This window comes from Elephantulus edwardii, unplaced genomic scaffold (assembly GCF_000299155.1).
Source record: "Elephantulus edwardii isolate Elephantulus edwardi_28Jun2011 unplaced genomic scaffold, EleEdw1.0 scaffold00051, whole genome shotgun sequence".
NCBI lineage: Eukaryota > Metazoa > Chordata > Mammalia > Macroscelidea > Macroscelididae > Elephantulus > Elephantulus edwardii.
In genome coordinates, this window is record NW_006399801.1 from 14,498,523 (window position 1) to 14,513,605 (window position 15,083).

At 37.6% G+C, this 15,083-nt stretch overlaps 1 protein-coding gene across 1 annotated transcript in view; it reads left to right on the top strand.

Moving 5' to 3' along the window:
* Positions 1-15,083, top strand: part of SYNJ1 (synaptojanin 1) — a 153,584-nt gene that overhangs the window by 64,487 nt on the left and 74,014 nt on the right. The window contains 3 exon segments of the mRNA XM_006886798.1: positions 4,284-4,367; positions 10,517-10,578; positions 12,176-12,272. Coding sequence (XP_006886860.1) covers positions 4,284-4,367; positions 10,517-10,578; positions 12,176-12,272 — 243 coding nt within the window.

The window sequence follows — 15,083 nt, forward strand, 5'->3', positions numbered from 1 at the left end:
TAGAAGACACAAATTTGACTAACAAGTTATAAGTACATGAGTCAAAAATTATGGAAAAGTAAAAGAAAAGATTCTTTCATTGTTTTACAAACGCTCCCCCAGGTCCCCTCCACCATGTAGCCCTCGCTCTAGTACATGACAGTTTCTTTATTCATTCACCTATTGAAGGATATCTTGTTTCCTTTTAATTTATGGTACTTATGAATAAATCTACTTTAATATTGGAGTACATATTTTTAAATGGGATTTTCCACTCATTTTAATAAGGAAGGAAGGAGGTGCTGGCCGGGTGAGGTGAGGGAATGGAGCTGGTTGCTGGCCAGGTGGGGCAGGAGGGACAAGGCCACAACACATGTTCCACAGTAAGGGGGGGCGGGTCCAACATCAAATCTGATGGCAGTGTAATGGGGATGAGCTCTTTTTAATGGGGATCTGTTCTTTTGGATGAAATGCTTGTCTGTGAGATAATGCTCTAAAGCTGAGCATGCCTGTCTGTCAGTTAACTGTGCTAAAGCTGAGTATCCAAATTAAGGCAAATTAGGGAGAAGGATTGGCCATCTACTTCTGAAATAACAGGCCTTCGAAAACCCTATTTACAGTAGAGTACAGTTGGCTTGGACTAGCAGATATGGCACCAGAGGCTGAGTCTTTTGGTATTGGAAATCACAGAGGAGGGGGAACAGATGTAAACACACACTCATGAGTGGAATGTGGAAAATATGGATTGAGGAAAAATGGACATTGTTAATGAAAAAATAGAATGCATAAGTATAGACATACTAGGCATTGGCAAAATGAGATGGATTGACATGAAATATTTTGAATCAGACAATACTATGATCTACTACACTGGAAATGAGAAAGTGATAAAAAAATGGGTCACTTAGTTTAAAAGACCATTTCTAGATCCATCTTGAAATACAATGTTGTGACAGACTAATATCCATACACGTTAAAGGAAGAACTATTAATACCAGTCTCAGTCAAATATATGTACCAACAACCAGAGGCAAAGAGGAGGAAATAGATAACTTCTACCACCTTTTGCAGTCAGAAATCGATCGAACATGCAAGCAAGATACGTTAATAATAATATATGACTAGAATGCAAAAGTTGGGAAAAGGGAAGAAGGATCAGTAGTCAGAAAATGTGGACTTGGTGACAGAAATGGGGCTGGAGAGAAAATGATAGAATTGTGTACGAACATGATTTATTCATGGCAAATACCTTTTATAAGAAACAGTGACTATACATATGGGCTTCACCTGATGGAAAGAATCATTGGCGAAGCTCAGTATCAACTGTGAAAAGTAGGCCAGGTGCTGATTGTAGAACAGACCATATGCAAGTTCAAGCTGAAACTAAAGAAAATTAAATCCACCAGAACCAAAATTTGACCTTGGATCTCTCCCATCGGAATTTTAAAACCACCTCAGGAGCAGATTTGAGGCCTTGAACCAGATGAGCTGTTGAGAGGATATGAAGAAAATCATCCAGGAAGAATCGGAGGAGGAAGAAAAGACTTGAGATGGATGTCAAGAGACTTCTCTGCACTAGAGTGCTGAGAAGCCAGACAAAGGGAAGAAATCAGAAAGTTAAAGAGCTGAACAGAAGATTTCCTAGGGCAGCTTGGGAAGACAAGGCTAAGTATTATAATGGAGTTGGAAAACAAAATGGACAGAGGAAGGTGAGGAAACTGAAGAACAAGTTGAGTCCCGAATTTTAATACTTAAGTATGCTGTCAACAGAAAGAAAATAAAAGAAGATGAAAGGAGAATACAGAGTCACTGTACAACAAAGAATTGGCTAACACAAAAGAATTTCCAGAAACAACATTTGACCAAGAGACAATGGTGATGAAGAAGGAAGTTCAAGTTGCTCTGATGGAATTGGGAAAAAACAAGGCCCCAGAAATTGATGGGATACCAATAGACGTGTTTCAGCAAACCGGTGCTGCCCTGGAGGCACTAACCAGGCAAGCCAAGAAATCTGGAGGACAACTAAATTGAAGAGATCCATATTTATTCCCATTCCAAAAAAAAGGTCTCAGACAGAGTGTGGAAATTATCAAACAATAAAATACCACACACAAACAAAATCCTGCTGAAGATTATCCAAATGACTGGAAACATTGACAGAGAACTGCCAGAAGTGCAAGCTGCATTTAGAAAAAGCTGTGGCACTAGGGACATCATAGCCATTGTCAGATGGGTCTTGGCTGAAAGTAGAGAGTACCAGAGGAATATCTGTATGTGTTTCATTGACTAGTCAAAGGCATTTGACTGTGGATCACAACAAATTGTGGCTAACTTTGAGAAGAATAGGAATCCCAGAATACTTGATTGTTCTCAGGCACTTCCTGATTAGATCAGGAAGCAGTCATCAGAACAGAGCAAGAAAACACTACATGGTTCAAAATCAGAAAAGGAGTGCATCCGGGATGCATCCTGTCTCCATACCTTTTCAGTCTATATTTGGAACAGATTATTTGAGAGGCTGGACTTTATGAGGAGGAGTGTGACATCAGAATTGGAGGAAGATTCATCACCAACCAGCATCATCCAGATGACAACCTTGTTTGCCAAAACTGAGGAGGACCTGAAGCTTTTGCAGCAGAAGGTCAAGGATTACATACTGTCTTCAGTATGGACTGAAGCTCAACATCAAGAAGAAATATTCTCTTCATTGGGCCAACTGGCAGCACTATGATTGATAGAGAAAATATTGAGATTGTTATCAGTTTTGTCTTACTTAGCTCCACAATCAGCATTCTTGGCAGTCAGGAAATTAAAAAAAGTGAATTGTAATAGGTAAATATGCTGTCAAGGACTTTTCCAGAGTCCTGAAAAGCAAGGATGTCAGTCTAGAGACAAAGATGCACTTGAACCAAGCTGTTGTCTTCCTAATTATTTGCTCTGCGTCAGAAGGCTGGACAATGACTAAGGATGATAGAAGAATTGATGCCTTTGAGTTATGGTGCTAGAGAAGAGTATTGAGCCATGACAAGAGACAAGAGATAAGTCTGCCCTGGATAGGGGGAAACCAAGTTGCTTCTTGGAGGCAAGGATTTTGAAGCTCTGTTTCACATACTTTGGGCATGTTGTTAAGAGGGACCAGTCCTTGGAGATGGACATCATGCTTGGAAGGGTGGAAGGACAGTGCAGGAGAGGAGACCCTGGATGAGACGGGTTGACACAATTACTGGGGTAATGGAGGTAGGTGTGTTAGAGACAGTGAGATTCCCCCAGAATAAGTCTGGATTCAGAACTATTGTGCATAAGTTCAGTGTGAGTCACATGTAATTTGATGGCACATAACAGTCACACCATTGCTGAATTACTTGGCAAGCCTATGATTAGCTTTATAAGAAACTATTAGTCTGTCTTCCAAGGTGACTATACCATTTTTGCATTCCAACCAACATTGAAAGGGGAGTCTCATAGCCAACTGGTAAAGAATTGCATTGCCAACCCAAAGGAATGCCAGTCGAATCCACCAGATGCTTCATAGGAGAAAAATAGGCAACCTCCTTCCGTGCAGTTTGATTTGCAACCTCTGAAAACTCACTGGAGGATCAGCTATAAGTCAGTTCACACTTGATGGCATATAATACCACCTCAAATATTGAATGAGAGTTCCCATTGTTCCATACCCTCACCAGTATTTGATGTGCCAATGTCTTTTTGTTTTAGCCCTTTTAATAGGTAAATAGGATGTCTTGTTGTAATTAACAATTCTTTAATGACATAATGTTGAACATTTTCATATGCTTGTTATTCACCATCTATAACTATGTCATATTTGTATATTTGATGAGATTTCTGTTCAGAATTTTTTCCCATTTTGTATTTGTATTATTTTACTATTGAATGTGATGCTATTTGGGGCTCTGAAATGAAATTCAAACTTGAGAACCATTTTACACTTCAAGGCCAATTCAGGAAGCCAGATTTGATTTTGAGAAATACAAAAAGCTAAAGAGTAAAAAATTGAAAGAAATGAAAACATGTGCTTTTAGAGTATTGAAACTTAAAAAGAATTATCTTTTTAAAAGATGTGATTCTTATCCATATATATATACTATTAATATTTTCTTGGTAAATATATGTACAACTATTATGGACTGGTAAATAAATAAACTTGTTTAGTGGCCTATATTGAATACTTTGATTAGGAAAATTTGATCATAAAGTATATGAAACATATATTAGTAAATTTGTTTTAATTTAGAGGTACCAGTTTTTTTCTGTGGAAACATTTTATGTATTCTTTTTCTCTGTAGGTTGTATACTTGGATGACTCTGTTTCTTCCTTCATACAAATTAGAGGATCTGTTCCATTGTTCTGGGAACAACCAGGTTTGCAAGTATGTATTTCATATTCATTTGTTATTATGTATTTCTCTTGAATAGGTCCCATATTTTCAAAGCTTTCAAGAAAATTCTTCAGTTTATAGCTCTTTTATTCCATCTAAATCTTGTTTTTGTTGCTGTCGTTAGGTGCCATCGACTTACTTGCAACTAGTCATCTGAGTGAAAAGTTCCTGGAGTTGTCTTGGATATTTTTTCTTTTAATGTTCTTTCAAATCATCCTATATATTCAACAGCTATAAATTTATTATAAAAAGTATAGTATGCTTTTATAATGAATTATTTTTTAAGTACATTCCTAATGTATAATCTGATTATATTACCAAAAGTCATTTGTTGCTGAGTCAGTTATGACTCATGGCAGCTGCAGTTGTATCAAGGTAGAGCTGTGAACCATGGGGTTTTCAGTGTCTCCTTTTTAAGAAATCTATCACCAGGCCTTTCTTCCCAGTCAGCCATGGTTGGAGCCCAGCACATTAGCCAAGCATAGTATCTGGGTGTACCACCCGGGAACTCCATCTCACTATCTTGGCATAGACCAATTTAGCTCTTTAGGCAGACATATGTAATAGTTAAAGACTCTGGTATCATGTCAACTAATTTGAATCTTTTCTTTACCACATGATTTAACCTCACTGTGTATCAGTTTCCTTCTTTTTTTTTAAAATTTTATTGTATTATATTTTGTGTGTGTACTGTCAAAACAGATCTGACTGGTACAGGAGGAGATTGCCCCTCCTTCTCCAGCAGAATATCTGGTGAATTTGAACTGCAGGTCTCTGGAAGTTGCCTTCTCTTTAAGTGATAGTAAAAATAGTACTTACTTTATGTGGTTGCTACAGAATTAAATGAAAAGCACTTAAGATAGTTCTAACTCTCAACATAAGTGTTTTGAACCAGTTTCTTATTCTTATAATCCATACTCTGGTATACTACTAGTGAGATTTTAGTCATTTGTAGTGACTGATACTCTAACTTGTTTCTGATGTCCTTTTTATCTTCTTTGTTTTTACTTTATTAATATTAATGCCTAATCTTTACAAGGGAGCGCTGATAGCCTAGTGCTAAGAGTCTGCACTGCAATCCCAAAGGCAGGCAGTTCAAATCCACCAGTTGCTCCACTGGAGGAGGATGGGCAATTTCCTCTCTCACGATTATTTTCTCTGAAGGGCCAGCTAAGGGTTGGTTCCGACTTCATGGTACACAACAGCAGCAACAATATTGAAAATAAACTTTTTGTGTGTGCTCATTTGTAATATTCAGTTGCTCATGATAGTGCTATTTTGCATTCTGTTTTTATTCTAAAGTAAACATACTAATTTTTATGTTTCTAGGTGTGAATAGTCTAATGAATTTTGTGTCTCAGTATATGTTGTTGTTGATTGCCTTTGAGTTGAGCACAACCCATAGTGAGTCTATGAGTAAAAGGCTTGAAGCCTTTCTATAACTATCAACGTTTATCAAAGTTCATAGTGTTTCCAGAGGTATGTTGTTTAGGGAGTGGATGCCACTCCTGCAGTTTTTTAAAACTTTTCGTTAACAGCTGAGTCTACTTTATATTCTGTCATATTAGTTTTTGTGGCAAGAAATTAGATGCTATTTGAGTGTTATCATACATTCTGTTTATTCTAGGCAGGCTAAGAACACAGAACAACAGTTGTACTGCTTGTGGAAGTCTTGACTTCCTGTCAAAAGCAATTTGACTTGTGTGGGGCTTTGGGGGGTTTTTTACACATAGGAGAAATTAAGTCTCTTTTGAACGAGCTTTGATGGCTTAGTTTATAGGAAGTTACACTGCTAATCCAAAGACTGTGTCTCTAGCGGTTGGAGTCCACCAGCAGGCCCTCAGGAGAAGGAAATGTAATTTCCTCCCATTATGATCTTGAAAACCCAGTGGAAAAGCAGCTGTGAGTCATTTCTGACTCAGCAGTATTAAGAGAACTCTCTTTTAGGGAGAAAATCCCATTCCTAGCTCAGTTCTTCTAAGCTTTTATAATTAGACCACTGTGTTTGGAATTTTTACTTTAAAAAGATTCTTTAAGCCTTGCTTTTTTGTTTGTTTGTTTCGTTTAAGCCTTACTTTGATGCAGGGTATAATGCCTTTGTTTTCAGGTAAAGCTTATGGAGATTTTTATAACCTAATACCATTCTGTTACACTGATTTGTATATGATTCTATGAAGAAGTTCAGTGTTTGATTGTCATCTTTGAGTGGGACCTCTGTCCCCCTTATTTCTCCTGTTGTACTCTGTGCTGTCCACACAGATCATCTAGCTGGCTAATAGCAGCATTCAATATAGACTGAAAACTATAGATTTTTAAACCATATGTTTCTTCATAAAGAGGAATTTTTGAGACAGTCTGAAGTTCTGCTAATGTGTCACAGAATTGGACTAATTATCTAGATTTGGGGAGATGATTGGGTCAGATATCCTCAGTTTTTTTTCTTCGTTGTTTTTACAGTTAACCTTTGATTAAGAATGGATTAGTTTCTTTTTTTTTAAATTTAGCTTGTTTATTTTTCATTTCAATGAACATCTACAGAGATTTTGGGATTCCATTCATTCATTGTTGCACCCTTCTCCCCGCACAAACCCCTCCCCCCTTGCCCCCTTTGCTCCTCTCCTTGAAAAGCAAAAGAAAAAAAAAAGAATGGATTAGTTTCACAACTATATTGCATAGCAAAAGATTCCCCTTACTATTTGAACAGTTTAAAAAGCATGTAATAGAGGAAGGAAATATATAATTAATAAAAAGACAAAATAGGTAATTGATTGTTAAAAGTAAAAATACCAAGCCCCAAAATTCACTGTCCTACAAAAGACCAAACAAGGACTTTCACTTTTGATTGCTTGTAAATTATTATTAAATTTCCTGTGTATTATCAGGACTGGAATTTACTTTGGGAATTTTAGGGAATTTACCAGGAGAAATCCTTGCAGGTTGTGAAATGCCAGATTTCAGAGTCTTGGAGAGAAAGTTTGGGGGCACTTGTCCTTTGATCTACTTTTTGTCCTCCATGATTACTTCCTAAGAGGCTTTTTTTCATTAACAGTTTAATCTTCTTGTGTGATCTTAAAATGTTGATTTATGGCCTCATCTTCGATCAGCTGGAGCAGAATCTCTTGGAATAGGGGCCAGGGATCTGCATTTTTACCTGCCTTCCCTGCCACTTGGTATTAAATCTTGTGTTATACAACAGTCCATCCCAGATTGCTTCAGGAACCAGGCCTGACCAAGAAGAGGCCCTTAGTGCCAGCACTTTCTAGACATAGGACTTTTTTCTTTTCTTTCTATCCTAGCTATTGTTGAAGTTAAAGTAAGTACTCATCCTTTTTTCTTGCTTGAAAGACTTTCAGCATTTTCTCATTGGTCTCCTACTTCCAGCCAGTGCTTCCCGCTAGCTGTGTGACATTTCTTCCCACTCTGACTGCATTGTGTTCATTACCTTATAGACATTTGTCTCTTTATGATCTTTAATGTATCTGTCTTCATATCTTGCTGTATTAAGGTTTGTTTGCTTTCCATAGCCAATTCTAATCTCATTGATTGAATTATGGTCACCTTTCAATGGTGATCTCTTCATTGCTAAATATTGCAGCTCTTTCAATGTATAATATTTTGTGGTGGGTACTTTGAGAATTTTGGACTCTACTGGTGCCTCACAGCTTGCAGTCTAGGACATCGGGACTTGTATGGTAAAGTTAAGTAACAATAGATGTTCATTTGAGTCCTTAAATGAGATCCATAAAGTCCTGTACTGATAAAGAATGATTCTTTTAGGTGCTGGAAATATACTTTATATTACTTTATTGTATTGTAGCTTACATAATTGTTGTGTGCCATTCAGTCAATTTTGACTCATACTGACTTTTTATATGGCAAAGTAGAGCTGTCCTATAGAGCGTCCTAGGTTGTAATCTTTATGGGAGCAAATCACTAGGTATTTTTTCCCCTGTAGAGTGGCTAGTGAGTTTGAGTCACTGGGTTTTTTTATTAGCATCCAGACCCATTTTACCACTGGGGTTTTTGTTGTTGTTGTTGTTGTTGTTGTTGTTGTTATGTGCCACTGAGTTACATGCAGCTCATAGCAACCCTATTACAGTAACTGAACACTGCCCCCTCCTGAGCCAGTGTCACTGACTCTGACACACCTATCCCATGACCTCAGTTGCAGTGTCAGTCCATCTCATCCAGGGTCTTCCTCTCCTGCACTGCACCTTCACCCCTCCTATCATAATGTGGCCACATGCCCCAAGTATTTGAGACAAAGCTTCAAAATCCTAGCCTCCAAGGAAAAACTTGGTTTTACCCTCTTTAAAACAAACCTATTTGTTCTCTTGGTAGTCTATGGTATATTCAGGACTTCTCCAGCACCGCAATTCAAGGGCATCAGTTCTTCTTATAACAGCCTTAGTCATTGTCCATCTCTCTGATGCACAGCAAGTAATTAAGCTGGGGTTATTGCTGCCTTCCATTTTCCTTCTCACTGCTATTGAGTTGAAATCCACTCACAGTTGAATCTCCATTTGGTTTCTAAGGCTGTACAGCACACGGGAAGAGATTGCCCATCTTTCCCCCACAGATAGCGTGGTGGATTTGAACTGCCAGAGATGTGTCTTTTGGATTAGCAGTGCAGCTCCCTACTGCCTATGCCACCAGAGCTCTCTTAGCTTAGTAAGTCCTTAAAGATGGTAAGCATCCATGAGTAGTTGGGGTATTTGTCCACCTTCAGTTGGCTAGCCATAGCTCAGGGAAACAGTTTGGAAACCTATTTGAATCTTATTGGTTACTTCAGATACAGGGAAAAATTCCTTGTGCCCTTAAAAAGAAGAAGAATTCCACTTTATGGCAGTTGATCAATCAGGGTGGGATTTACCACAGGTGGGGGTTGTTTGTTTGTTAAAAAACCACTCAAACGGGCAGGGTGAGGTTAACTGTACTTTACCATAAACTGAGTTTCTGATGACTGGTCCTTTCAATCACGACAGCAAGAGAGAATGTTTAATGTTTAATGATAATGCAGGCACACTTTGTTTTCTTGTGTTTGGCGCACAGTGCTTTTTTTTAAAAAGTCATTAACAAATTGAGTATTTGTGGCAGCCTGTGGTGAGCAAGTCCTTTGATGTCATTTTTCTAACCATTTGTGCTTCTTGTCTCTGTGTGACATTTTGGGATTCTTGCAGTATTTTATGGTTTTATTTGTTAAATGGTGTAACTGATTTGTTAGCCAACCACACACCCTCTCTGAAGGTCATTTTGTTGATAGACTGGCAAGAATGAATTCTGAGAAGTTTTATTCCCAGAGGTTTAAAGGTCAATGTTTAAAATGTTGTTAAAGAGGATAATCTAATCTGATTTCACTTCTATATTTCTTCTTTGCATCTGTTACATATTTCTCAGTTCTCAGTCTTTGTCTTTCTCTTGTGTGAAAAAAAAGTGTAATAAAACAGCATAGGTAGATATTTTCCATCTTCTTTAATTCTTCTAACCCATATTTTCTGATTTCATCAAATATAACTGCAGGATTGCATATTTAACTAGAAATGTTTGGGCTCTTTTTTTTTTCCAGAAAGGAAAGATATTTTTATTTACTGCACTTTTTGGTGATAGTGAATATTCAGCATGTTGTTGCTGTTGTTTGCCATTGAACCCAAATATTCAACATAGTAGAGGGGAAAAAACCCCACATAGATGTTGCACATATAGTTAACTTTGAACAGTAAGAATTAGTCCTCTGCATTTTCATCTGACTCTCTTAGTGATGTTGATCTAAGAGTTCAAATTATTTCACTTCTCAGTATTTAAATTTTTAATTGCCAAAATGTTAGCTTTTGTTAACTTACATAGTTACATGCAGTTTCAATTTAAAGCAACTTACATGAAACATTTTTTAAATGTTTCATAAATTAAAATTTCTACTCATTTAAAAATGTTTCATTATGCTATAACTTCTAATTTTTTTATAATGTTGCTTCAAAAATAAAAGGGAAAACCCCTAGAATTTTTGCTAAAAGAATGACACTAATGATGATTATTTAAATTTGTGTGTGTGCAACAAATGAATTGTCAGATATTGTAAAAAAATCCCTTTTGTGTACAGGTTTGCCTTTTTCATATGATTAAGTATATTATTTTTGTCCAAGGTGGGATCCCATCGTGTCCGTATGTCAAGGGGATTTGAAGCCAATGCACCTGCGTTTGACAGGTAAGTCTGATCATTTATATTTTCTGCTATACATTTAGGATAGGATTAAGCTATATTGATAGGATTATTGATTCGTTTCAACTTTTTCAGATGTCAGTGAAATTACGTCTGACCGATTTGACTGGAAGAGAGTGACAAGGTGTTGTAACTTCTAGAAATGTTAAATTACAGAAATGGTAGCACTGGATGTGTGGACCTTGATCTTGGCTGTAATATACTGCTGCCCAGTATGGTAGCCACTAGCCACAGGCACCTCTTGCACTCTTGAAATGTAACCAGTATAACTTGAGATGTGCTATAAATACAGTTACACCAAATTTCAAAGGGTTAATACCCACCTAAAAAGAATATAAAATACCTCATTTATATTTTTATATTGATTACACATTAAGATACTTTAGAAATATTAGGGTTGAATAAAATACACTGAAATTTATTCTTTGTGGTTTTTGGGTGTTGTTTTTTTTTTTTACTTTTCACATACACCATTTAGGAGATTTTAAATAACATGTAATTCCTTTTATGTTGCGTTGCTTGGTGGTTTCTGGAATAGTTGGAGGCTGGAAGGCCATATGCTGGGCCTAATTTTTTTAAAGCTAGAGTACTCAAGAGCAACGGTTTCTTTCTAGAGACTAAGGTGCGCCTGATACAGGCCATGGTTTTTGCAATCACTTGTTATGCATCAGAGAGTTGGACAATGACTAGGGAGGATAGAAGGAGAATTGACGCCTTTGAGCTGTGGTGCTGGAGAAGAGTATTGAATGTACCATGGACTGCCAAGAAAATAAACAGATTCATCCTAGAGAGAGTTAAACCAGGCTGCTCCTTGGAGGCAAGGATTCTGGGGCTTTGTCTGACATACTTTGGACATGTTGTAAGGAGAGACAGGGGAGAGGGACATCATGCTGGGTAGAGTGGAGGGACAGCGCAGGAGGGGAAAACCCTCTATTGAGGTGGATTGATTCAGTGACTGGGGTACTCGGGATGGGTGTGTCAGAGGCAATGAGATTGGCACAGGATAGAGCAGGGTTTAGGGCTGTTGTACATAGGGTCGCTATGAGTCGCAAACGACTCGACGGCACATAACAACAACAACAACAGTAGTTACTATCAGTCAGAACTGACTAGATAGCAGTATATAGGTAGAGTTTATTGAAGAAACCCTTCTGAATACTCAGAGTATGTGATGTCTTCATGTTGAGTACAGCCCTGGGCCCTCTGCCCTATCTGTATTCCCAGCCACGCTAGCAGACATGCTCTCTCTGCTATTCCAGTGCCAACCTCACAGATGGGAGAGAGCTGGCTGACTCAGACAGCTCCAGGGAAGGTAGGAGTTGATTGACATCACTCTGCTGGAGTGGAAAGAAACAGATCTCGACATTAGTATTTCAGAGGAAATAACATTAATTGGGAGTTTCTATAAATTCAAAGTTTTATGACCATAGAAAATGAATTTGTACCGAGTTTTGCCGGTTTTATTGTCTGCCATGTATGTTCAATTAAGTAGTAGATTCTTATTTATTGGGTTGGGGGTCAGATAGGACCACAGAAAACTCCCTTATCATTTGACATATTTTTTCCTTTATTTCTTTAATAGGCATTTTAGAACACTTAAGAATTTATATGGTAAACAAATCATAGTAAATTTGCTTGGGTCTAAAGAAGGTGAACATATGCTAAGTAAGGCTTTCCAGGTGCGTATAACTTTTATTTTCTACTAGCCTTTAGATACTAGCATAGTATTTAAAAAAAAAATATAGTAATAAGTAATAAGTTGTCCAGGAAGTAAATTACATACTAGAAAAAAATTAACTACTAGTTGGAACCTTCTCTGACTCTTTGGGGCTGTTAAAAAAATAGTTTAGTGTTGCTAAAATTAGGATATGTGCCACTTTCCAGGTACTTGGAACTGTCTTCTAATGTATTATTTGTGTTGTGAAAAGCAGAGATACACTTCTTTCTCTCAGAATGTCTGTCTATCACTCGTAGAGAAATATCAGGCAGTCCGTTTCCTCTTGGACCTAGTAAGTAGGGAGTAGCACTGCCAATCCAAAGGTGCAAGGTTCAAATCCACCACAACAGTCCTCCCCTCCTGTGCAATTCACAGCCTCAGAAAAACTACTGAATGTCAGCAGTATGTCAGTTCTGACTGCTGACTGCGACAGTGAGTTGAGTTGTTGAGAAGACATAGCCATTGTTTTAAACATATGAAACAGTGAATAGTTTGATATACATGCACAACAATAACTTCTGTCATAAAAACAAATACCCAAAGTCTCATGAGAGAATTTCAAGTCAAAAAGTATCTAGAGAAATGTCTAAGGAAAGAATCATTTAATGTTTCAACAAACAGATACATTCCTGAATGTACTTAGTAGTCTGTGCCAAAAAATTTGGAAGAACAACTGTCTAGCCAACTGGCTAAAAGAAATCTATATCTGTTGCAATTCCCGAAAATAGATGAGTCAACAGAATATGGAAGTTAACAAATAATATCATTAACATTACATGCAAGTAAAATCTTGCTGAAGATTATTTCAAAACAACTAAAACAGTACATTGCTGCGGCTTCCCAGAAATTCAAGCTGGATTCAGAAGAGATCACAACACAAGGACTATCACTGCTGATGTCAGATGGATCTTGGCTGAAAGCAGAGGAGGCCAGAAAGATTTCTAATTCTGTTTATTGGTTGTGCAAAGGCATTTGACTATGTAAATCATAATAGATGATGGATAATATTAAGAATAGGAATACCAAAATACTTAATTTGTTCATGCAGACCCTATGCCTACACCAGGAAACAGTTATCTGTGCAGAGCAAGGGCACATTGTTGTTGTTATGTGCTGTCGAGTCACTTGGGACTCATAATAACCCTATGTACAATAGCCCTGAAACCTGCCCTATCCTGTGCCAACTATACTGTCTCTGACACATGGTTTAATCAGGAAGGGTGTGTATCAGGGCTGTATTATTTCTCCATACCTATTCAGTTTATATGTTGAGCAAATTATTTCAGAAGCTGGACTCTGTGCAGATGAATGTGGCATCAGGATTGTAGGAAGACTTATCAACTTGCTATATTCAGATAATACAGTCTTGCTTAAAGTAAAAAGGACTTGAAACACTTGCTGCAGAAGATCTTCAGCCTTCAATATGGATTACATCTCAACATCTAGAAGATAAAAATCCTCACCACTGGCCCAATAGGCAACATCATGATAGTTGGGGAAAAAACTAAAATTGTCAACAGTTTTCATTTTGGATCCACAGTCAACACTCTTGATACAAGCAGTCAAGAAATCAAAAGATATTTGCATGTCTTTTGCCCATTTTATAATTGCATTATCAATCATCTTCTTGTGGAGGCCCAGGAGTATTCTGTAAACTTAGATTATGAGACTCTTGTCTGAGATGGAATTACCAAATGTTTGTTCCCAGTCAGTAGGTTTTATTTTCACTCTGTTGGGAAAAGTTTTCAATGCATACATAGATTTAATCTTTAGAAGGTCCCATTCATCAGTTTTATCCTCTTCAGACTGTACATTTCTGGCTTTATTTGGCAGTCTCTTTATACCTTGGAATAACGCTTTTAAGCTTGGTCCCAGTTTGTCTTTTATGAACTTTATGGTTTTGGGTTTTACTCTCAGGTCTCTGATCCACCTTGAGTTGATTTTTGTGTATGGTGTGAGATGTGGACTCTGTTTCAGCTTTCTGTAGGTGGCAGTCCAGTTTTGCCAGCACCGTTTGTTGAAGAGGTTGTCATTTCCCGTTTGATAGCTTTGGTTTCCTTGTTGAATATCATTTGACCATTTTCACAGAAGAAGATATTCAAATGGCCAACGGACACATGAAGAAATGCTCAAAATCACTGGCAGTATGAGAGTTGAAAATCAAAACCACAGTGAGGTACCATCTCACTCCAATAACAGCAGCAAAGTTTAACAGGACAGCAAATAATAAACGTTGGAGAGGATGTGGAAAGAAAGGAACTCTTAAACATTGTTGGTATAATTATAAAATGGTACAACCATTCTGGGAGGCAGTTTGGCACTTTCTCAAAAAGCTGAACATAGAAATTCCATATGACCCAGCTATTCCACTACTTGGAATGTACCCTGAGAAAATGAGAACTGAGGTACAAACGGAGACTTATGCACCAGTGTTCATAGCAGCACTATTTGCCATTGCAAGAATGTGGAAACAGCCCAGATGTCCAATCACAAATGAATGGATTGAAAAATTATGGTATACTCACATAGTGGAATACTATGCAGCAGGTAGGAGCAATGATTTTGTAAATTATTACCTAACTTGGGAGGGACTGGAGAGCATTATGCTGAGTAAACTAACCATTATTGTAGAATAAGTATTAGAATCCATGGGGGGTGGGGAATGGAATCAGAGGGATGAGGATGTACAGAGGGTGGGATTAATCATGGGGTTATATGGTTTGATGGGGGAGATAAGGGAAATTGGAAGAATCTGTTTTGGAAAACAATGTAT